The sequence below is a fragment of the Protopterus annectens genome, chromosome 8.part0, assembly GCF_019279795.1.
Source record: "Protopterus annectens isolate FY-2018-M chromosome 8.part0, PAN1.0, whole genome shotgun sequence".
NCBI lineage: Eukaryota > Metazoa > Chordata > Ceratodontiformes > Protopteridae > Protopterus > Protopterus annectens.
The window spans coordinates 468481381-468507810 of record NC_056741.1 but is presented as its reverse complement, the minus strand read 5'-3'; the positions used below and the strand labels follow the sequence as shown (position 1 = coordinate 468507810).

General features: G+C 38.5%; 1 protein-coding gene across 1 annotated transcript; it reads right to left on the bottom strand.

Annotated features, from left to right (window-relative positions):
- Nucleotides 1–8021: 8021 nt before the first annotated feature.
- ANKRD34A (ankyrin repeat domain 34A) lies at nucleotides 8022–11936 on the bottom strand. Its single transcript, XM_044079994.1, has one exon. The coding sequence runs from the start codon at nucleotides 11850–11852 to the stop codon at nucleotides 10221–10223; it is 1632 nt and encodes a 543-aa protein (XP_043935929.1). The 5' UTR covers nucleotides 11853–11936; the 3' UTR covers nucleotides 8022–10220.
- Nucleotides 11937–26430: the final 14494 nt, after the last annotated feature.

The window sequence follows — 26430 nt, the reverse complement described above, 5'->3', positions numbered from 1 at the left end:
TTTTTCAATGATACCCGAGTGGGGTATTGTATCGAAGGCCTTAGCCAGATCGAGGTAGGCTGTATGGACTGCCTTTCCCTCATCAACGGCTTTGGTGACTGTTTCGAAAAAGTCAACCAAGTTTAAAAGGCATGATCTGCCTTTGACAAAGCCAAACTGGGTTGGATCCAAAGTCTGCAAATTCCCTATGTCTTTATTTATGAGGTCCATTATGATCCTCTCCATGGCTTTGCAGATAAGGCTTGTCAAGCTAATGGGCCAGTAATTTCCAGGGTCGGTGGAGGCACCGCCTTTGTGAAGTGGTACCACAGTTGCAGTGCGCCACTGCCTGGGTGCGTACCCAGAGGTAAGACTTTGATTAAACAGCTGTCCTAGCTGTGGGTTTAATTCCTCATTGAGTTCATGGAGCACACAGCCGGGGACACCATCAGGTCCCATGGATGCTGTGTTTTTTGCTTTGGAGAGAGCAGTTCTCACTTGGGCGCTGGAGATGTTTGGGGGGCTGCAATCGTTTGGTATAGATATCTCTCCTTTTGGGGGGGGGGGTTTGCACTGAACCTGTCAGCCAGTATGTTGGCAATGTCTGTAGGATCAGTAATCTTCACATCATTTTGAACTAGCTCTGAGCATATCTGGGAGTTTCCTCCCAGGTTTCTAACATAGCTAAAGAAGGCCTTATGATTGTCTTTTGAGTCTTTAGCTATTTTTCTCTCGAAATTTGCTTTGGATGATTTTATGAGAGCTCTTAGTTTTTTACTTATAGTGATCAAGGGTGTCTTACCTTTTAAGGATTTTGCTCTATCTTGTAGTAGCTTCCTCCTTTTGTTGTAGAGTTTGTTTATGGCTGGGGTCCACCAGACTGGACGCTTGCCTTTGGTACAAAGAGTCTTTGTTTTGCTTGGGATTGCCTTATCCATGCAGTCCTGCAGGTGCTGGTAGAAGGCATTTGTAAGTGATTCAGCGGCTTGAGTACTGTTTTCCACCGGCTCGGGGCCTTAAAGGAGACCACACTAGTCTTTAGAAGTGTGAAGTCGGCTTTTGAGAAGTTCTTTACTGTGGTCTTTTTATTTCAGGTGGGGTGGGATGAGGACCTCCAGCGAGATTAGTTTGTGGTCTGATCTCACCAGTGAGGGGTACACCTCCGGTGTTGAACATTGTGCTCCCATGTTCGTGATGATGAGATCAAGTATGTTATCTCCTCTTGTGGGGATGGTGACTAGTTGTTCCATGGCATTTGAGTTTATGAATTCCAGGAACTTTTGGGCTAGGGTGTTTGGGCTTGAGTAGTGTTCCCAGTCTATATTAGGGTAATTGAAGTCACCTAGTATGATGGTGTTTGGTGATACATTTATCCCTCTAGTGTTTTCAGGAAGGCCATGTGAGGTTCCTGAGTTTGTGAGGGTGGCCTGTAACATGCTACAATTTGCAGAGCAGTCTTGCCTATGGTTAATTGCACCTGGATGGTCTCCGATGCATCGTGCGTTGCCACCAGTCTTGAGGTGTGGGTGTCCTTGATGAATATGGATACCCCCCCTCCTTTCTTGGTATTGTCCGGATTTTGGGGCCGGAACGCATGATGTGAGGTAAAACCTGATAGCGCTGGGGTGCTCTCAGGAGCCTTGAACCAGGTTTCTGTCACAGCACAGACATCGATGTTCTCCATACTGAGAAGGGCCTCGAGTCGTGCATTTTGAGATTTAGACTTCTGGCATTGAGCAGCATTACCCTTAGTTTTTTCCTTTTTGTGTTCTAGGGTGGTAGGTTTAGAATTTGAGCCTTGCCTAAAAAGGCACTATGGGGTGGCAAGAGCCTTTGCCAATATCCGGAATCCCAGGGTGACAGGTGCAAGCCGTCCCTTGCGCAGCGTGGCTTGTCCAGCATGTCATCCCAGGCAGACAGACACTGGATCCCCTTTGAATGACACCAGTGTTTAAGCCAATTGTTAAAGCTGATCATCTTATCTCTGTATTGTGGCATCATTCTTGGTGAAGGTAGGATACTGCTCAAGGTCAGGGTCATACCTGCCTGGGCTACATAATCAGAGAGCTCCTCAATGTCTCTTTTCATGTAGTCCAAGGAGGTATGTCTCAGGTCGTTTACACCAGCGTGGACAATGACTGAGTCATATTTGTACCTGCTGTTGAGAGACCTGAGTGCTTGCGTTATGTGGTGGATTCTAGTGCCCGACAGGCAGCTTACTGTGACCTTCTCCTTACTCAGTCTGGTGAGCGGGACGTCAGTGTGTCTGACTATGGAGTCACCAATGACTAGTGTGTCTGGCATTGTGTTTGGCCTTAAGGGCTGTGACTGTTTGACACTCTGACTGTGAGGTCTATGTGTTGCAGGTGTTGTGTTCTGAGGTGGTGGTTGTTTGGGTGTCTGCTTTGGTGGCCTCTGCTGTTTTGGTAGATTTTTGATCAGAGCCTCCGAGTATGTCTTTGTGTGTTTATGTGTATGATTTGAGGTTGTAATGGTACTATGTGAGACTGGGTCTATAGTGTGTGTGGTAACCTTCTCCTCCTGACTGGTCTTGCCAGTCCTATGTTGAGAGAGCTCAGCCTCCAGTTTGGCCATATAGTTGCATCTCTCGCATGTATTTGTGTTTTGTGGGAGGAGGAGAGGGTTGTCTGTGTACATGAGGCAATTGTAACATTGCCTCAATATTCCCAGGTTCACCAGCTGAGCAGGAGAGGACACTAGCAACTGATCCCTCGACATGCTAGAAGGAATAGACAAAAAACTTTAAAAAGATTCGGGACGTGGGTGACCGAGAAATGGGGGTTGCCTTTTTGGGGTACTATCTATGACAAGAGTGCCGTATCAAGGTAATAAGTACTGTAGGAGCAAGTGCTACGTTTAACAGATAGAGAATAGTCTACTTGGAGTCAAGTAGAGATGATCTTTTTAATTATAGGATACGCTGATTAGATCAGTAGTATAGTTCGAGGGAGGTAGTTTTAAGGGAAAATTTGAAGAGTGGACTTTAGGTAGCCCGAATAGTTTAAACCTGCTTAACCGGATATATATATATATATGTGTGTGTGTGTGTGTGTGTGTATATATATATATATATATATATATATATATATATATATGTGTATATATATAGAAAGCGAAAGTGTGTGCATCTAAAAATAGTAGGTCACCAAGTAAGAAGCTGGCTAAGGCAGGAGAAATTCAAATATATATTTATCAGGCCATGGATGAGACAGCTAATGAAAATATCAACTATATAGTAACAATATGCACAGTCTCAGCAAAACATGACATACTGGGAAATATATGAAGTGAAACAGAGCTAGACAAGTATAAATGCTACAGAACAAAATGAACCCCACTGAATATCAAGATAAAAGGAGAGAAAGCTCATACACTGCTAAATATAATGCATACATACATACATACATACATTAAGCAATCCTTACCTCTATGGTATTCAAGCATAAGACACAGCAATGTCAGCCTTATTTAATGAAAGATGCAGGTTTTTATGAGATGTCGCAGTGCCTAAAGCAATTCTGGGGTTTATTACAAGACATAAGGTAATGAAGATTGACTTCAGTCCCCTAAAACTAATAAGGTATAATATGACATAATGGAATGTTCTGTAGTTGTACAATGTTCTGATGTACAAAGCTGAAAAGCAAATGCATTCAATTCTGAGACAATATAACAAAGTAATCTAGTTATCAGATATTAATAATAACCTGATATTTAATTTTCAATCTGTTACCTTCTTGGTCTATTTTCTTATTCTGTTTAAGTATGTTTCTTTTTGGGCTGCTGCATCCCGTTGACAGTACCATTCCTGCCTGTTTTTTCCCCTTTCACATTTCAGTGTCATAACAAATATATAATATTTACTATATATTGGTATACATTTTAGTTATATTTTAAATCCATTTGTATTTTTTTCAGTATTGCACCTTTGCTTCATTTAACAAAATAGCTACCAGGAAATTATCAGAATAAATCTGCTTTTTTGGGTAGCAGATCCATATATACATTAACAAATAATCACATAAATAGATTGAGTGACAAACTGGACATAAATATTCAAGAAAAATGTTTTCACATTTTTTTGTTTTGAGACACAAATGGATCTGAAAAACACTTTTCAATATGTCTCATGAGCATGGAAAGTTTGGAAGGTCTGAGGTCATGTATTAATGGTGCATAATTACCTTTAACATAACATGTATAGGATAGATGCCCATAGTACTTAGAGCACCTGAATGATATGACTTTCAGGATAATTGATATAATCTATATGTATATTTAACAACAAATGACTGTACATTACAGACACTTACTTGTATAATATTATATTCCACTATTGCATCTGTTTATATTACATTTCCTGATATTAAGCTACTCCCTACCCCTTATCTGAGTTGCAAATAGAAGCAAGCCCATGTAGATATGTATTTTATTATATTGTTAAATATGTTGTAAATGGATAAGTAAATATACAATATCCAGGTATAGGACTGAAATGCATCCCTCTGAGGTCTCTAGGTTCAAAGCTTTGTAATCCATCCTCTAAGCTACTTTACTATGCATGCTAAAAAACGTAAGACAGAGTATATGTGGCTATTGCTTGGATACAGTTCCATGTCATCTTCAAGTAGGCTACAGACAGGGAGAGATTATTACTGAAATTCATTCTGGAGTTTTCTTACTGGGTGCTCTCTGACAAAAGCTGAATGTGTCTGTGTCAGAACATTTGTCCATTTAGTTCAGCACCCCCCATGATGGGAAACAAATGGGCCAGATGACTAAAAGATGTGGGGGGAAAACAGCTAAGTAAATAAATAAAAAATGTTTTCATTGCCTTTGAAATCATCTTCTACTTGCATCTTCTTTATTCTTGTTGAATTTAATCAAAAGATTATAAACACAAGCTGTCTATAAATGAAGACACCTTTAAAAATGATGTTACCAAGCTCTGAACACAAGTCAGATGTGGACTGTAGCACATTGCAATTACCTCTCTATATAATGCAACTGAAAAAGCAATACAAAAGTGTATCTGTCCCCTACTGCCATTATAGAGTTTAGGTAGGTTTAAAAAAATGGTTTGGGGAATGTTAGGTAAGTTAAAAGAAATGGTTTGTAGAATACCTGTCTGAATTATCAGCATCGCATCTTTTTGGTTCTTATATTAAAAAGGCACTGGTTTTGTTCAAAACGTAACCTGGGACATTGTGCACAACCACTGTGGATATCAAGGAACTATTAAAATGATATTCTGATATTCCTGAAATGGAAGTCAAGTCCAGTTTAAAAAAAAAAGTCTACAAAGACTATTACAGAAAAACTTTAAGGGTAGTAAACTGGTAAAAGGAAACTGAAATTAAGAAATATGCCTCTTTTGCATTGCTGTCAGGTCAGCATATGTGGGAGATTTCAGCAAATATACTTTCAGAAAACTTTCAAAAAAGGCATTATGGCACTATTGCACGATGATAACCAGTAAAAAACAAACTGTTTCCATAGTTCTAAAAACAAACTATAGAACTGAGCAGGGTGAAATCTACACACTTATTTGGCTACGCATGTTCAAACACAGGCACACACACACACACACACACACACACACACACACACACACACACACACACACACACACACACACACAAGCGCACGCGCACACACACACACACACACACACACACACACACACACACACACACAGTGCATTAAGGGATATTCTCCCCTTAGTACTCATTCCACTTTTAATGTGTCAGTAGTTACCATGGTTACCATGGATACATGCTGGCCAGTACACTGAAATGGACTCCTCACTGATTGGAAACCTTTCCATTCATAGCTTCAATGCAGCAGTTACACAGTGTACTCAGGACTTAAATTGACATTTGCAGATGACTGAATGTAGCATATTTATAGACCTGAGGATGAAGTGTTTTTTTTTTTCTTTTCTTTTTTGAGCAATGGCTCAGTAGAACATTTCCTGACACTTTTTAATATTTCTTGGTCTTATTTTTGTTCACCTCAAACCTGTTATTTATTGTGTGCAGTATTCACCTGCTTCTTCCCTTGCTACTATTTGCATGTCTGCCACCAATAAGGGATTTTTATTGCTGTTTTCTGGACTTAGAATTAATCTATTTGAGTGATTTATAAGTGTGAAAATATGCTTATTATGTTTCATTTTCAGTTTGTATATTGAAGTTAGTCTTGATTGCCACAGCATATTTTTTCAGCTCTGGTGACAGATGCAGGATTGGACAATAGCTGCTGAAATATTTAGTCTGGAGCATTATCGCAACCCCATCTGGTAACCCTATATATTTTGGTAACCCTATTTATTTCTATACACCAGAATTATATAACTTAAGGACAAGTCAAACAGTCACAGTATGAAAACATTCATTTTCTGCTCATATAGTGACATCTATATGTACTGAGTATGATGATTTTTTTACATCTCTTTGCCTGCATGCGTCTCTCTGTCTAGAAGTGTAAAATGTAAAAGTGGCCACTCCTATCTTATAACGTTATGCTGTTATGCTAAAAAGGTGCAGTGTCTGAAAATATGACTGAATGTACTTTATGAGGGAAAATGTGCTGCAACTCAAAGGAATCCGCAAAGCTCACAGACACTAAACATGGCATTCTGTACCCTGTAGCAGCAGCATATGTCAATGAAAGGTAAGCAAATTAGCAGGAAAAATGAAGAATTGAAAATAGATCTTCATATCAAGTTTTCATAACTTAATGCATTTTGGAGTGGCCAGAGGATCTTCAACAAATAAGCAAAAAGCCTTTATATAAAAAATTACAAGGCTTTGTAGAATCCAAAGAACTGTACCTGCACACATGCGTGTGCATGAGCGCACGCGCGCGAGCACATGTGTGTGTGTGTGTGTGTCCGCGCATGCACTCTCGTGTATGTATATGTAGATATACACCTATGGACAAGTGTGTTTACAGGTAACGTGTTTAGTTGCTTTAGACAGGACAAATCTTATTTGTAAATTAGTTTGAGTTTAATGAGTACACAGACTCTCTGGACTCCAATTTTCTACATTTTGATGTGTAATTAATATTATAAAATAAAAGTACGTACACTGGTCTTTAACAGTAACACATGTTCTGCTGATATGAAATGAAAATGTAGTCATCTATTGATAAAGGAGGTATTATAGCTTAACAGCAGGATTACATATAAACCTAGGACCTTAGCTGTCCTGGGCCTAATTCCCACAAGTAAAGAGATGCACTGTGAATCTAAAATCTAAGGTCCTGCTTGGAAAATGTTTCCAGTTTATTAAGTTACTGCTATTCACTGAACCATTTCTATCCAATAAATAATTTAAAAACAAAATGAACATGGTAAAACATACTCAAATTAAGCAAAAGGAATATCCTACAATGTGGAAGAAAGATGTTAGTCTAAAATGGAATAAAAGGGCACAGATAAAAAAATAATTCCCCTGGCATGTGTTAAATCAAATTTCTACTCTGGAGTAGATCAGACTGTTTCCGGATTTAACAAGCCATAAAAAAATTAGTAAGATACCTACTTGTATGCCTTTTTATGAGTTTATTTAGTACCTAACCATTTAGAAATTGACTAACACTAGTAGGCATTGTGGTCTATCAATGCTTCCTGACATGAATGTACTCACACCTCCTATATTATATCACTTCTCCATCCCACACAACAAACACTTATGTTCTTCTTCTTCTCTTCTCTCATTCTGTGTTAACTACATGCTATATAAAAGCATATTCGTTGCTGTGATTTTTTTTTTGTTTCTTTTGTTTTGAAATTCCAAACTGACAACATTTTAGAAGACTTCAATTTAAAAGCATTTTCATTCTTGTCCAACACACACACATATATATATATATATATATATATATATATATATATATATATATATATATATGTAATATATCTTACACACACACACACACACACACACACACACACACACACACACACACACACACACACACACACACACACACATACAAATAGACGTGCGCGCGTGTGTGTGTGTGTCTGTATTGATTTAGATTTCTAATGGTTATTAGAGTGTCTACAGTCTGATAATAAAGTATCTTCAGAATGAAATTGCATCATCTAACATTCATCTTTTTTGCATACAGTACAGTATCATTTTTTTAATTTAGTGTTGATCTTTTTTTCCCTTCCTATTTCTTCACTTCTATGATGTTTGGAAATTTCTAAGACAATCTTGCAGGTTAGAACTTCCTCATGCCAACCTAATTTAGGGCACTGTAGCTGTTCCTGTAGGCTCCTACATACCATTAGACCATCCCAAGTAATGCTTCCGATGATGCAAAACCAGCTTGAATGTTTTCAGTTATACAGTTTTCCAGTGTTAGTCTTCCCTTGAAGAAAAAGTGTTTTTTTTTTCAACAATGTTCACTTGGTTACTGCTTGGGTACATTCACTCAGAAAGCCCAAATACAAAGTGAGAGAGAAAAAGTGCAGGTAAGGGAAGAGGTGGACAAGCATCCAGTTCAAAGTTACCCAAATCAGTACATCACAACAACACATGCCAGAGTCATAGCTGTTGAAAATGTCAATGTCTCTAACATCCTCCCTTGGCTTCGTAGCACACTGTGAGAAGGGATGGCACACATCATACCTAGACCTACAAGGCAAGGTTTGCAACAAGAAACAATACTGACATTGCAAGTTTGCCAGTGCACATCAAACTACGTCAAGTATGTATCATTTGTTCCCTTCCCATGGACTGCCATGGAGTATTAGGTAAGTTCAGTTATACCATTTTCACCAAGCTCTTTTATGGACCAGCTACTATAGCTTTAAAACACTAAATGTTGCTGTGTCTGAGCTGTGTTGTAGTTCCACCATTTTCAGTATATAAAAGTGCACCTGTTGTGTTGTAATCTCACCCTTCATTCAAAACATTGTATTGCACAAACTGAGTTCCTATTCTGCCATTATAACTAACAATCACAATGTATCATTTCTGCTGCACTCCCAGATTTACCATGAAATTTTGCTGCCTATAAGCTATGTTTCAATCCCATAAAGCCCATCCAGTGTTACAGTGCACTAGCTGTGTTGTTACTGCACAACTGAAAATGCACACCACTGCATGCTTTTTGACATAATTTCCACTGCCATTGCATCATTTCATGGCATGCCTACTGTTTAGCATTTCCATTACCATGATTAATATCGCAGTGTACTGGCTGTGTTGAAATACTACCATTACTGTTGGCGCCAATGTAGCACTTGTGACGCCTGCACCCTTAACAGTGTACCAGCTCTGTCAGAGCTCCATTTCTATAGCTATCACTGTGCACTAACTTTGTGGCTGTTTCACTATTGCCACTGATGGTGGCAGTGTGCTAGCTCTTTCACATTCATCAAAAGCACTGGATGTAGGAATGAGCCAACTGCATGACAGGGCCACTGCCACACTTGGCTATTGTGTTGCTGTATTTCTATCACTACCACTAGATGTCACTACAAACCAGCTATGCTGCTGCTCTATTGTTACCACTGAGTACTCCTGTGACTGAGATGTTAAAGAGTTCCACCTTTATCAGCAAGTAACAACATGTATTAGTCATTTTACAGTTTCACTACTACCACTGGGCATAGCTGTGAACCAGCTGTGGTGGAAATCTATGTCCACTACTAGGTGTCACTGTGCACCATTTGTGTAACAGTTCCACTTACTAGCCAACAATTCTATGAGCCACAACTTGTAGGGAAAAGACCCTATATATTATACATCAAGTTGATTTTTATGGCACATCTGCTATTCAGATGGTTGCAAAATGCAGCTGGAACACAGATTCATTTAAACTGAAACAGCTGCTAAGTAAGAGTGCTCTAGAGAGCTCAAAACCTCTTCACAATGCATTTCATCACCTGGTCTTGAAAAAAATGAAAATGTGCTAGAGCAGAAAGAAACTACCAGAGGAAAGAGTAAAACAGTATTCAAGTCCCAAGATAACTTGACCTCACCACTGTGACAGAGCTTGCTCAGCACAGATTAAATACAGTAACATTTCTTACTTAAGCTTATATGATAAAGAACAGTGTTTGCAGCCTCTAGGTCCACTGTTGCAGCTACTAGAAGAAATCCATTTATCAAATGCATTGCCTTATTCTGATTATGATGCAAAGTTGCACTAAAGTGATTGACAGATCTTGAAAAAATGTGAAATGCTGGCATTCCTCAATGGATGGAATCATCTTCAACCAGTGAATTCTGAAAGTGGGACAGCTGTTTTAGCTGCTCTGGTTGCATAGAATGCCTTCTTACAAGTTTCTTTTTGGCTTTGGCATCAAGACGCTTGGGAGAACTAGGTGCAACTGGGATGAAGGCTTTGTGTCCCCCTAGGACTGGAGAAGTGGGCTTTCCATTAGATCGGATATCAGGGATTGGAGGATTAGGATTCACATTTAGTGGAGGCAAAAATCCAGGTCTGGTGTGTGAGATGTGATCCAGGAGGAGTGTTCCAGATCCTCGTCTTTCTAAAAGGCCAGGTGCCCTTCGTCGCATGGTTATTGGTGATACAGCACTGGGAATGCTCTCCAAAGACTCTCTGGAACTACTATTTGGGAGAGTTAAAGGTGAGGCATTGTATTTCTTCCTTTCTAGTGATAATCTCCCAGAATCAGGAGAACCTGGAATGGAGTCTGGACAAAGGTGTGAATCAGACTCATAGTGATCCATACGAGTTAACTTGTGATGGCCTGAGTTACGCAAGCTATTTCCAAAATTTGGTGCCAGATTGTGGCTAATGCTCTCTTGAGCCTCTGGTGCAGTGTTGCGTCTTGATAAAGGTTGATGAAGACTGCTTGAGTTGACTTTGTCATCCCATGATGAGTCAAGAAGGCTGAGCTCCTCACTATAACCCTGGTGCATCATCTTGAAGAAGGATGAGTCTTGACCTTCTATGCTGTGACGTCTGGAAAGCAAAGGTCTTTTGGAAATGGTTAAACCATTGAGTTCAGATGTGAGCTTCTCTTCTGGCTCTTCTGCCTCTGGTTTCTCTGGAGGTGCTGGAAGATGAGATGCACTTAGAACAGATGGTGCCACCAGACCCCATGGTTCTGAATTGAGTCTCTTTAGTTGTTTCTTGTTCCCAAGTCTTTTCATAGGATTTGTTGGCTGGTCTGAGGATGGCTCCAGGTTTGATTTAAATGTGGAAGAACCAGAGCGTGTTGTTGAAACATTAAAATTAAAGACATCCTTTGCTTCCTCTTTGTCAGCTCCAGGTGATGGAGATGTTTTTATTTCTATATCTGATGGAGACATGCAAAATCCTGGGGAAGGTTTTTCATCTATTCCTGGAGAAGGAGGAGAGTTGAGATACTGCTTAGTCTTCTTTGTCCCTGAAGGTGATGTGTCCGTGGTAATAATAATCACCTCTTTCCCCTTGGCTTTACATGCATCGAGTAAGACCTGAAGAGTTTTGCGATCTCCCTTGTTGATAGCATGAACCAGAGCTGATGATCCTGAATAGTCCTTCATGCTTGGGTCTGATCCATGTTCTAACAGGACTGTTACGGTATCGACACCTGCCTGACTGAGACAAGCATGCATCAAAGCAGTCCTCCCCATTTTGTCTGGGATATTGGGATCAGCTCCATTTTCCAGCAGATACTTTATAAGCTTGCATTTGCTCTGGGGATCATTGTAACTAGCCAAGCAGGCAACCATCAGTGGTGTTTCTCCTCTTTCATTGCCTTCATTGATATATGCCCCACCTTCTAGAAGAAGCCTTGTGAGCCTATGTTTGCCCTGCCATACAGCCTTCAGAAGAGTATTTCCCTCTGTCTGCAGTGCTGCTGTTTCACTCATTATTGTTTTGTATCTTGAATGTCTAAAACATGGTTGAGAAGGAAACCATGGTAAAAGAGGACTCGTCGGAGTCTTGGTCTAGCAAGAAAATCCTGGAAAAGAAAAGAAAAAATAAGGAGAATTTAGATTCTGAATTAATTCTTACCTCCCTCAATCTCTCCTTATATATATGCATCCATTTATACTACTCCATTACTTTTATTTTTTGCAAAATATTTATAAAAAAATATTAAAAGAAACTATGAAGGAATACTACAATTCACCAATGTCAATGACAACAATACAGTAACAGATGGAAGTATGCTAAAATAAAAATATGCAAAGGCAGACTGTATCAAATAATACATATTACAGCATAAAAATGGGGAAAAGTAACGGACATTGTAATAGGAATGGGCATTTTGAAACAACTCATGATGTTGAATTTTTCTTCTGTGCTGTTGTTTACTTTTGCTTGGTTCCTGTGCTATATGCAGGCTATTAGGTAGGAGTCAGCCAAGCACCCCCCCTCGTATTTTTAAGTGGGAAGATGCTACAGTACTACATTATTAGGCACATCTTTCTAGGTATATTTTATAGTTGTGAAATTGCATACTCATGAATTTATGCATGCAGATCACAAACTAATATGTCCTCTACAGTCTGCCCTGCAGAGCAGAGTATGCTGTGTAAGGTTTGCCCTAGCAAATGTTGCACAATACTGTCTATTGTTTCCCTATATATAACAGTAAATCATGTTTTATTTAGCAGTAAAAAAGGCATGTTTTCAAACTAATCCAAGTGTCAATCAAAGTTTATCTACAGTCCTGGAGATACTTATGGTCACTACCATGAAAAAACAGGAGCCACTTGAGTACGTAGTGATAGCAAGCTTGAATGTTGATCCAGTGTGATACATTCCATGCCACATTCAGCTCATGTCTTTTGTCTTTAGTTCAGTAACAATGGCTACTCCCTATGGGCTTGAATGCAGCTTTTCTTTAAACAAGTACTCATTAATGTTACCTGTGTAGATATTTGCAAATAACCCAGCTAAACATGTGCTTCCTTTTCCAGCTGGACTACCCTTCAAAATGTTTTCTTACTGCTTTTGCATAAACAGCTTTCTGTCTGCAGTACCTTGTCTCCTCAGACTTTTATCCAAACTCTTACTGCCACTAATCAGACTCACTTCTGCTTTAATTTTTCAAATATTGTTTTGAGTTTCCACTTTTCTACTGTTCTCTCACCCCTTTGCCAATTTTCTGCTTCTTGTGTCATAGTGTATGTCAGAGATCATGACTTCTGATTCCTGAACCATAGCTACACAATTACCATTCACATTGACTGACTGCACATTGTTAAACTCCACTCCTGCCCTCATACTCTAAATCATTTTAGCCTGTTCCATAAACAGCTGAAACGTTAGGGTCTTGCTTTCTGTCCTTAATGTTGATACCCCTATGTCTGATGACCTTGAAAGTTGTGTCTAATGTAGGTGCCTGTCTTGTTTATTTTCTTGTCACCTTTGTATTTTCTTAACCACATGGTGGACAGGCACACGGTGTGTGTATAAATAGTATCTTGTCTGACACAAGTCTTGTGTTTGTTATTTTTCATACAGGTACAGTTGTCACAAAATGTAATATGAACTTAACATATTTTACATCAAATTTAAAGCTATTGTTTACTCAGTTGAATTGGTTTACAGTTCTGCTTCTGCCATTTCCTTTCTCTTCACTGAATTTGGAAAGTGTTTTTGCTTCACTATACTTCTTCTGGTTGCTGATGATAGCAGATTGTTCTTCATCCATTCATAAATCCATCAAGCAATTCAAAGCATTTGAGCAAGCCTATACAGTATGTCCATCTATCTATCTATCTATCTATCTATCTATCTATCTATCTATCTATCTATCTATCTACCTGTCTATCTATCTCTCCATCTGTGTGTCTGTCTATCTATCTATCTATCTATCTATCTATCTATCTATCTATTTATCTATCTATCTATCTATCTATCTATCTATCTATCTATCTATCTCTGTCTATCTATCTCTCCACCTGTGTATCTATTTATCTGTCTGTCTGTCTATCTATCTATCTATCTATCTATCTATCTATCTATCTATCTATCTATCTATCTATCTATCTATCTATCTATCTATCTATCTATCTATCTATCTATCTATCTATCTATCTATCTATCTATCTATCTATCTATCTATCTATCTATCTATCTATCTATCTATCTATCTATCTATCTATCTATCCATCTCAGTCTATATCTCCATCTGTGTATCTATTTATCTATCTATCTGTCTATCTATCTGTCTATCTATCTATCTATCTATCTCTATCTATCTCTCCATCTGTGTATCTATCTATCTATCTATCTATCTATCTATCTATCTATCTATCTATCTATCTCTGTCTGTCTATCTCTCCATCTGTGTATCTATTTATCTATCTGTCTATCTATCTATCTATCTATCTATCTATCTATCTATCTCTATCTATCTCCCCATCTGTGTATCTATTTATCTATCTGTTTGTCTGTCTATCTATCTATATATCTATCTCTATCTATCTCTCCATCTATCTATCTATCTATCTATCTATTTATCTATGTATCTATCTGTATATTTATCTATCTATCTATCTATCTATCTATCTATCTATCTATCTATCTATCTATCTATCTATCTATCTATCTATCTGTCTGTCTGTCTGTATGTCTGTCTATCTGTCTGCCTATCTATCAATCTCTATATCTGTCTATCTATCTATCTATCTATCTATCTATCTGTCTGTCTGTCTGTCTGTCTGTCTGTCTATCTATCTTTCTATCTATCAATCTCTGTCTATCTATCTCTCCGTCTATCTATCTATTTATCTATCTGTCCATCCACTGATTAGTCAGAGCACATCAAATAAGCATGTTAAAAAAATGCTGTTATTTTTAAACCCTCAGTTTGGATCTGATAAGAAGAGGTCCATCTTCAGTAACATCTAGAAACTAAAGGTGTTTGGACTGCTCTGCAGGTATAACTATTTCACACTTCCTGGCACTGTCCTCTTTCTCATCATGCACCATGCATCCCTCACTTTCCAGATCTTTTTTAATATGCTTAGCATTGATATTAAGAAGAGGTTCCAGAGGGCTTTTACTTAAATGCCAGTTGTGCTAAATTTATGGTATTTTTCTTTCAGAAATTGGGTGTCATTTCCTTGAGTTTTTCTTCACCTCTTTCATTTGTATGTTTTTAATAAAATTCCCTTTATTTCCCTTCTGGTGATGGTTTTCCTTATATTGGTGCCACCAGCAATGAGACTTTGTTCACCTACTAGACCTCTACAATTGACTCCTTTATGCAGTGCCTTCTTGCCCACTAAGGATTCCTCCAAACAGGCTACAGTAATGCTACTTTCCTCTTGTCAGGCTCAGAAAGCTATCCTTTATTCCCATGGCCCCTAACATCCTTAGGAGTCTGTATTCTCTGTGGTCTGAGACTCTGGAAAAGAGACCTAAAGATGTGACACTGAGACTGCACATTGGAAAACAAGTTTGATGATTTTCTTTTGCACAAGTGGTCTCTCAGCCAGTCTATAATCAACACAATCTTTTCTCTGGAAAACCTCCATGTGCAACCAGTTTACATTAAAAGTCCACAGCAAGTGACAAAACATATTTCTTAGATCCCCACTCTAGAAAGTCAACTGAAGATGTTCTTGCCCAGATGCTCTTTTTTTTGCTTTTCCATATTTTGTCTGATAATAAGGTTAATGAAGATGCTGAATTTCTAAAGCCAAAATGATTCCCACAATGTGTTTCTGGACCAGACAACTTGGTTTGTCTTCTTGTTACTTCCTTCTCCAAATTTCTATCAAGTTAACCTTCAGGACAATGCAGTAGTACCATTTAGCTAAATCACAGGCATAGTTGAAGCTAACTTATTGGCTTCATTACTTCCAATGATCTCCAGTGGTTTATGCCTTTCTGACAGAGTAGTTTTCGCTAATACCTCAGTTCAAAGACTCTCCACTTAAAAGTTATAACATGAAAAATGGGCCAGATTTTCTCTGTGGTCTGTCAACAATGGTATAATCTACTTTCTTTCTCTTGTCTGTTTTGTCCTTACATATTCATCTTAAATTACTAACTCAAGTCTTTGTTATTCTACCATACAAAATCATATGGTGGCCATTTCTAATTTCATTCTGGTCTACATTCTGAACAGAACATTTACTTTATACTCAAGAAGGTTGTTTTTACATGTAGCCTCTGCCAAACTGACAGTCATGTCCTGGAAAGCCCTTTTCTTGGTGGCCATTACATCAACCTAGAGAACTCAGAGTTATGGTTTCTTCCAGTCAAGCCCACTTATTTAGTTTTTCCACAAGAAAAGGGCAGCACCTCAAACAAAAATGTATTTTATTACTAAAGCTGCTATGGAGATTAATAAGATTGGCTGTACATTTTCTTACAGTTTTCCCTAAATACATTTACCATCGTGTATGTCCAGAGACAGCTCAGATACTGTTAATATAGACTAAATCTTTTCACAATGAAAACTGGTTATTTGCCTCATTTGTAAACTTTAAACTATATAAATTAATTACTAAGCAAATCCTTTCCAGAATTTTTTTGCCAGCTGCATTGCCTTTTTTGTGAAAAATGTGAGAACACTCCATGTGCAACGTGATGAGCTCACTCTGTTAGAGCCCTGGCTACTTCCATGACCTTGTTGCATAATGCCAACTTATATGACATATGTGCAGATGTAATCTGCTCTTCCTTGAATATATACATGAGCCACTAAAATCTGGATGCAATTTCCATTTCCACATCTTCTTTTGGGGATACCAAGTTAAGGGGTATGCTCCCATGAGTGGCCACCCAGGAAAATTACCTAGGCACTCTGTTACAGAGGTTAACAAAGATGCCAAACCTTATCAGATGTATAAAAGTGTACTTGTGTGAGTGTGTGTGTGTGTGTGTGTGTGTGTGTGTGTGTGTGTGTGTGTGTGTGTGTGTGTGTGTGTGTGTGTGTGCACAAGTGGAGGAGAGAGGATGTCATCTGAGCAGCAGTTACAATCTCATTACACCTAAGGCTCCTATTATAGTGTGTAGTCAAAATATGAGCCCACACATGTCAGTATACCTCAGTATAAGATGTCTATTATAATTTACCCTAGCAAAAATAAATGGCCAAATGTATGGTGATAGACAGTTGTGTTAATCTGCTGGATCCCAGTTGTGAAATTGCTAACATGATGCCTGTTCTGCTAATTAGTAGGAAAGCTTCACAGCTATAGAAACTTTTCCATGCCAAGACCTTGCACTTCCAGACCCTCAGCAGCCACAGAATTTGTGCAGTCTCTTTTGAATGCAATGACAGAAAATGTTTCACTGAGTACTCATATCATCATTTCCTTGGGGCTTTTCCTGCATATATGAGTACTTTCACTACCTTTGACAAACAAGTTCTTTATATCTACCTTAATCCATAGGACAGACTCAGCAACTGTTATTACAGAGAATCATGAACTGAGGATTTAAGGTGTTTGCCTTACAAACACAAGGTGCAGGGTTTGAGTCTCACAAGGGATAAATTGGCTAAGCTTAAAATGGCTCGCAAGGGCAGTTAGCTTAGTACTAACCTATGAACCTATGAATGTAACAATACGTGGATGGTGCAAAATGCAGATCTGTTCAGTAGATTTGGTTCTAGTAAAACTAAAGTACATAGACCATGTGCTGCCTGATCAGGGTCTGCAGTATATATCAAAATTCCTCAGTAAATAATATTTTTAATTATTGATGGCTTCCTGACAAAGTAATACTACAAATTAATGTCTAGTAATTATATACACATTATAATGAACTGAGGCTCAGTTTCAAAGAAGCAGATGGTTATATTTCAGAGAAGAGCACTGTCGGCTGGATACACTTGCTGCATGAACAACACAGGCACACACACCCACTCACCCACACACAGACATGCACACTCATATACCAACATGCCATCAGCATGTCTACACCACTGTAGTCAGTCTTACCCAGTTAACAATGAATAAAAAAGGAAGTCTGTACATTGCCTTTCATATGTAGTAACTGCCTTATATTTTCATTCTTAGCAAATTAGCAAGCTTCATCATCTCATCTGCTTAGGACTTAGGACAAATGTGTCAATTATGATAAAAGTTAAGAAGTCCTTGCATAAAATCACTCTTGGCAATATTTGACAACTCATTCTGAATTGCAAATTTTTAAGAAACAAAAATACAACTGAATGTTCTTGCAAGATTTAACAATGTAGCAAATTACAGTTCATGTACCAGATACACAGAAACAAGAAGTTTCCTAAGTAGTTGCTCCAGAATTGCCACCAGAGGACAGTGTTGCATTAATTGAAAGCCAAAAAGCCTGCCAATGTTTGTACAGTACTTGAGTTCTACTGAAGACCTTGCTTTTGCCTCATTCTACAGCTAGATATCTAGAACCATAGAATCTTATTGTAGGTGACCATTATTGCATCTTGTTGGTGCTTGATCCTCTGATTTCTGGCTCCCAAAGCATGGTAAAATACAAGATCTTGGTGATTCTTGAGTAAGGCTCTAGTCTTTGCAAAAATGTTGTCAAAGGGTGAGTGATTATTTAATTCCAAATTTTGTGAAAACTGACCTTTAATTACAATGCCTTTTTAATGTCTTTATTGGAACATAAATGTGCATATCAAAAATCTACAATCCATGATCAGCTACATGCAAAAAACAAAAATATAAAGCCCAAAACAGATAATCCAAGCATCAGTGTACAATAGTTGCACATTTATTTATTTGTTTGCTTGTTTTTTTTTTTTTTTTTTTTTTATTTTGTTGCTTATTTTTCTTTTTGTATTTATTTACTTACTTATTTTCTTAGTTAGGTTTTGTTGTCTGGATAAGTCCCACTAGGGCCCGAGGTGATTGATATTCATGGTGAACAGGGGCAGGACAATGGGGAAGTTATGACATAAAATTGCTTGCTATGTACTTGGCAATCAAGAGAAAACAGAAGAAAGAAATCTTTACATGACAGATATATACTTTCTAACAGAGCTGTAACTAGGTTAGGGTGAACGGGGCAGGTGCCTTGGGCACAAGCTGTTAGGGGCAAAATCAGCCTGTGCTGTCCAGTGGTACTGGAGTGCCATATCAGCATTGCTTTATGAAACCAGAAGGAGACCACGGCATCATAAATAAGTAACAATACTGCATTTGCAGTCACACATGAAGTGCTCAGTGTGCAGTCATTTAAATGTAGAAAAACTATTATTATATTTGCAAGCACCCCACTGCAGCTGCAGAGTGCAGAGAAGCTTTTTCTATGCTCTTCAACAGAGGTATAGCCACATTTTCTGGTACTCACAGCTGGTCCCAGATCTGAGTAATAAAAAAAGTACATTTTTTTCTCTTTGCAAACTGTAGCAAGCAGCTATTACAGATTATTTCTGCTATACACAGAACACTAAAGTTCTCCAGTACAAATGCAATACTGCAATTCAAATGCTGGCAATACACTGAAAACCGATTGGCTCCTGCCAATCATGTCCCCTAAAACTGCTCCCTGGTTGGCTTCCCACTTCACCCACCCTAGCTACTCATTTGTTCTTCAACTCTGACTTTGATAAAATCTTTTTTCTTTTTTTTTTTTGGCTCCTCAATATTGATTTGAGGGATGTGTCAGCATGCACAGAGTGACAGACAAACGAATTACTTTTCTGGATTTTAAAATGCAAAATGGTAAAGAATCGGACAACTTCTTGTGGAGATTAATGTTAACAAAGGTGCTAATGAGCGATATGAAGTGCAAAAGACACCATACCTTCTCTTGGTGTTCAGTGGAAGAAAGCTTAGAACATATATATCTATCCTAATCCTGGTCCCACTCCCCTACCTAATACTATCAGCAGTCATAACACATCTAACTATAATCTATTACACAACTGAAACAAATCCTCCCTTCTCCTCCTCAATATGAATGTAAGAAGTATTGGAAAAAAAAGTTCATGAACTGCATGCTTTACTATCCCTCTGTTCTCCAGACATTGTAAACTTAACAGACACCTGGTTAAAACAACTGTTATTACAGAGAATCATGAACTGAGGATTTAAGGTGTTTGCCTTACAAACCCAAGGTGCAGGGTTTGAGTCTCACAAGGGATAATTGGCTAGGCTTAAAATGGCTCTTAAGGGCAGTTAGCTTAGTACTAACCTATGAACCTATGAATGTAACAATACGTGGATGGTGCAAAATGCAGATCTGTTCAGTAGATTTGGTTCTAGTAAAACTAAAGTACATAGACCATGTGCTGCCTGATCAGGGTCTGCAGTATATATCAAAATTCCTCAGTAAATAATATTTTTAATTATTGATGGCTTCCTGACAAAGTAATACTACAAATTAATGTCTAGTAATTATATACACATTATAATGAACTGAGGCTCAGTTTCAAAGAAGCAGATGGTTATATTTCAGAGAAGAGCACTGTCGGCTGGATACACTTGCTGCATGAACAACACAGGCACACACACCCACTCACCCACACACAGACATGCACACTCATATACCAACATGCCATCAGCATGTCTACACCACTGTAGTCAGTCTTACCCAGTTAACAATGAATAAAAAGGAAGTCTGTACATTGCCTTTCATATGTAGTAACTGCCTTATATTTTCATTCTTAGCAAATTAGCAAGCTTCATCATCTCATCTGCTTAGGACTTAGGACAAATGTGTCAATTATGATAAAAGTTAAGAAGTCCTTGCATAAAATCACTCTTGGCAATATTTGACAACTCATTCTGAATTGCAAATTTTTAAGAAACAAAAATACAACTGAATGTTCTTGCAAGATTTAACAATGTAGCAAATTACAGTTCATGTACCAGATACACAGAAACAAGAAGTTTCCTAAGTAGTTGCTCCAGAATTGCCACCAGAGGACAGTGTTGCATTAATTGAAAGCCAAAAAGCCTGCCAATGTTTGTACAGTACTTGAGTTCTACTGAAGACCTTGCTTTTGCCTCATTCTACAGCTAGATATCTAGAACCATAGAATCTTATTGTAGGTGACCATTATTGCATCTTGTTGGTGCTTGATCCTCTGATTTCTGGCTCCCAAAGCATGGTAAAATACAAGATCTTGGTGATTCTTGAGTAAGGCTCTAGTCTTTGCAAAAATGTTGTCAAAGGGTGAGTGATTATTTAATTCCAAATTTTGTGAAAACTGACCTTTAATTACAATGCCTTTTTAATGTCTTTATTGGAACATAAATGTGCATATCAAAAATCTACAATCCATGATCAGCTACATGCAAAAAACAAAAATATAAAGCCCAAAACAGATAATCCAAGCATCAGTGTACAATAGTTGCACATTTATTTATTTGTTTGCTTGTTTTTTTTTTATTTTGTTGCTTATTTTTCTTTTTGTATTTATTTACTTACTTATTTTCTTAGTTAGGTTTTGTTGTCTGGATAAGTCCCACTAGGGCCCGAGGTGATTGATATTCATGGTGAACAGGGGCAGGACAATGGGGAAGTTATGACATAAAATTGCTTGCTATGTACTTGGCAATCAAGAGAAAACAGAAGAAAGAAATCTTTACATGACAGATATATACTTTCTAACAGAGCTGTAACTAGGTTAGGGTGAACGGGGCAGGTGCCTTGGGCACAAGCTGTTAGGGGCAAAATCAGCCTGTGCTGTCCAGTGGTACTGGAGTGCCATATCAGCATTGCTTTATGAAACCAGAAGGAGACCACGGCATCATAAATAAGTAACAATACTGCATTTGCAGTCACACATGAAGTGCTCAGTGTGCAGTCATTTAAATGTAGAAAAACTATTATTATATTTGCAAGCACCCCACTGCAGCTGCAGAGTGCAGAGAAGCTTTTTCTATGCTCTTCAACAGAGGTATAGCCACATTTTCTGGTACTCACAGCTGGTCCCAGATCTGAGTAATAAAAAGTACATTTTTTCTCTTTGCAAACTGTAGCAAGCAGCTATTACAGATTATTTCTGCTATACACAGAACACTAAAGTTCTCCAGTACAAATGCAATACTGCAATTCAAATGCTGGCAATACACTGAAAACCGATTGGCTCCTGCCAATCATGTCCCCTAAAACTGCTCCCTGGTTGGCTTCCCACTTCACCCACCCTAGCTACTCATTTGTTCTTCAACTCTGACTTTGATAAAATCTTTTTTCTTTTTTTTTTTTGGCTCCTCAATATTGATTTGAGGGATGTGTCAGCATGCACAGAGTGACAGACAAACGAATTACTTTTCTGGATTTTAAAATGCAAAATGGTAAAGAATCGGACAACTTCTTGTGGAGATTAATGTTAACAAAGGTGCTAATGAGCGATATGAAGTGCAAAAAGACACCATACCTTCTCTTGGTGTTCAGTGGAAGAAAGCTTAGAACATATATATCTATCCTAATCCTGGTCCCACTCCCCTACCTAATACTATCAGCAGTCATAACACATCTAACTATAATCTATTACACAACTGAAACAAATCCTCCCTTCTCCTCCTCAATATGAATGTAAGAAGTATTGGAAAAAAAAGTTCATGAACTGCATGCTTTACTATCCCTCTGTTCTCCAGACATTGTAAACTTAACAGACACCTGGTTAAAACCCAACATTAACAGCAATGAAATATTACCCCAGGATATAATATCCTTTGTAAAGTCTGGAAACCCAAAAGGGGCGAGGGCATAGCAATCTTATTCAAAGACCATCTTTTAATACAGTGTCTTGAACCTAGTATCCCTGACTTTGAAAATGCAGAACTAATCTTTGCCAAGCTGAAAGTCAACCCAAAAAACACATTATCATCATTGGTGGTTATATTCCACCAGGAGATAATATCCCCACTCTAGAACATATACTACACTGGACATCCAACTCTCTTCCACAGGAGACAGTCCTGATGGGTGATTTCAACATCAACTGTCTAGATTGCTCCTCAGAGAATCCAACAGCCCATGTTAACCTGCATGGGTCCTCCCAACTCATCACATCCTCCACAAGGACTGACAAATCTTCAAAACGCCAGTCTATTCTTGATTGGATTCCAATTAATAACCCCTCTCTCTCTTCTCAGGTAGGTAGTCTTCCTGATGGTCTGAGTGACCATCAGCCTACCTTTCTGTTACAAACTCATAATCAACAAAAACACCAAATAACCTACCATACAATCAGAAATAAAAAATCCTTTAACCCATATAGTTTCATCTCTCCTCTAAAAAGTTGTAACTGGGAAACACTCAGGCAGCTACCCCTTGAAAAGGCTGTGAACTCCTTCAACACCACCTTCTTAGATATATTGAACTGTCATGCACCCCTCCAGAACCATTAGAGTAAAAATTAATCTTGCACCCTGGCTAAGCAAAGAATGTAGACCTTTACTCAAAGCAAGAAATAAGGCCTGAGAACAATTTCATAAAAACATAAACAAAACCACACGACAAACATTTTTAGAACTCAGAAACAAAGCTAAAAGACTTGCAAAACTAGATAAAATCAACTAATATAATATTCAAAAGAAACACCATGATAATCAGCAAAAATTTTGAGTCACAGTCAATAATATATTTCTACCATGTAAATCAAGTACCCCCACCCCTACCTCAGCCACCTTCTCTGACAATATAACAACCCAATTTAATAAATACTTTACTGATACTATCCAATTCCTTGCAGCTTTCCTTAACATTCCCAACAACTCTGCCCCTTATTCTCCCCAGCTCTTTAACATCTTACAAAAGTGCCCCAACCAATTTAAATTACAACCATGTCTGTCTACTCTGAAAACTTAAACCAACCACCCTAGATGTGGATAGTCTCACAGCTGACTTTCTGAAAATTGCAGTAGATGCAATTGCATACCCAGTAGCCATACTCATAAATAGATCAATATCTGAGGGCTTAATACCCACCATTTGGAAGAGCTCTCACATCATTCCTTTAAGCAAAGGAGGCAATTCCACAGAATGTACTAATTATCATCCAATTGCCATCCTGTCACCCTTATCTAACATCCTTCAGAAAGTCATCCATACCCAAATCATGGACTACCTCCTCACACGTAACCTTTTATCAAACACACAACACTGTTTTTGACCCCATCACAGCACCACAACAGCCCTAATGGCCTTTACAAATACAGTTAACCACTTCAAAAACCATGGGCAATATGTATCTGCCATATTCCTGGTCTTGTCCAAAACCTTTGATATGGTAAATCACAATAAACTACTCAACTTGCTCTCCTCCTTTAATTTTTGTAGCTCCTCTATCACTTGGTTCCAAAGTTATCTCTCAGGATGTCAGTAGGCCGTACAGTGGCAACACCGCCATTCTTCTCTTCTCTTCTCCCAGTGACATTAGGGGTCCCACAATTCTCCATCCTTGAACCTCTACTCTTCTCTCTCCACACCTCCACTCTTCATGCATCTGTTATATAACATGCTGATGACTCTATGCTACTATCTGCAGCCCCCTCACTAGAGCATCTCAACACCATTACCCAGGAATCTTCTCTATCTGTAGAAGCATGGTTCACCAATTCCCAACTAATCCTCAAGCCCAACAAAACTAAACTCCTTGTCTTTCACCTTACAAGATCTCCCTCATCCTACCTTTTAATATAGCATCCAAAAATAAAACTAACACCCCAATAACTCATACTAAACTGCTAGGCTTCGAAACTGACAATTTGAAATTTGATATTCACATTGCTCAAACCATTAAAAAGGTTCATAGAAAAATAGGTCTACTTTACAGGAACAAACAATTTCTAACTAGAACCACAAAACCTATTATCGCCTGCACACACCTCCTGTCAGCACTCTCATATGCCTCCCCAGTTCTGACCAACCTTCATAAAACTGATCTAACCAAGCTGGGATCCTGCTGCAATAAAATTGTTAAATTTGCCACTGATGCCACACATAGATCTTATCACTGCACATCTCTTAAACAACTAAATTGGCAGGACCTTCCCCAACTCTTGCATTATAAACAATTAACCCACAAAATCCTCCATCAGTCTGATACAGTGCCCACACTCCAAAATCTTCTGTGGCCATCTACCACTTCTAGAGTTCTCCTTTCCAGCAATAAACATTTCCTGGATACCACAAAAGCTAACAACACAGCTGGGGAATTACTCTTCTCAAAAGTCATCAGTAAAATCTGGAATAAACTATCATCCCCCAGTATCTGCAGCTCCTCCACAGCACAATTTAAAAAGCTACCAACAACACACTGCTAGGATTTGTACCTGTAACTCTCCAGGCTAATACTAACTTCTATATAAGTAACCATATACTGCTCACTGGGTGCTATCTTACTCCTACACCTGAACTCACTTGCACTGCAACTCACTAAAATCAAATTTACTTTTGTTTTACATATTATGTCGATGCTACCTCTGGTAAATGCATTTCTCGTCATTGTGTAAATACTGTTGTATGCTCATGTAATGTCCTTGCAAGTTTGTCAACTTCTGCAGTGTTGCGTTTATATTTTTCCTGGAGCTTTTCTCCCCGGGCTTCTGCTGATATAGGACCTGTGTCCAGTCGGACTTTCCCAGTAAACAAATGTAAAATAAATCAATAATAAAATAAACATGTCACTATAACATGCAAAAGAATAGAAGTTTTTCTTGAGAATAGTAAAAAGAGAACTGCTTGCAAGAAATGTTACAATAACTAATATATATATATATATATATATATATATATATATATATATATATATGGGTCTAGGTTAGAAGATCGACAGCCGACATCACCGACAACGGATTAGCGGGCGCCAGATGATCGACATTCAGAAGACCGATGCTACGGATGAAAACGCCGACGCCAGGGATAGTGACTTGGAAAGAAGGCTGTGTGAGTATGCGGTGGTGATGGACGTTAGGGTGCGAGTAAGGTAAGTGTGGATAGTGACAGTCTGTGGGGATAGGGGTGGGTTAAGTGAGTTAGGGTTAGGGCGCGGGTTAGGTAAGTGTGTGGTAGTGGTATGTTTTGGGTTAGGGGCGGGTTAAGTGAGTTAGGGTTAGGGCGCGGGTTAGGTAAGTGTGCGGTAGTGGTATTTTTTGGGTTAGGGGCGGGTTAAGTGAGTTAGGGTTAGGGCGCGGGTTAGGTAAGTGTCTTGGTAGTACTATTTTTGGGTTAGGGGTGGGTTAAGTGAGTTAGGGTTAGCGTGGGTTAGCTGAGTGTGCGATAGTGACGGACCTTAGGGTAAGGGTTTGGGTTAGGGTTGTACATAGTTGTGTGTGTGAGGTTTAGTGTGGGTTTGTGAGGATTTTGGTGTGCTTGTGTTCTGTGTGTGGTTTTTGGATAGGGGATGTGTTTTGTAAGTTGATTGTTGTTATTGTGGTGTGTGCAGTGTATGGGGTTTCGTGTTTGTGGACTGTCGGTTACTTGTTTGTCGGGCATGTGAGGTGTCGTGGTTATGGTTTGTCGATTATGTGGTGTCGATATTTCTGTTGTCGGTGAAAGTAGCTGTCGATGTTATAACCT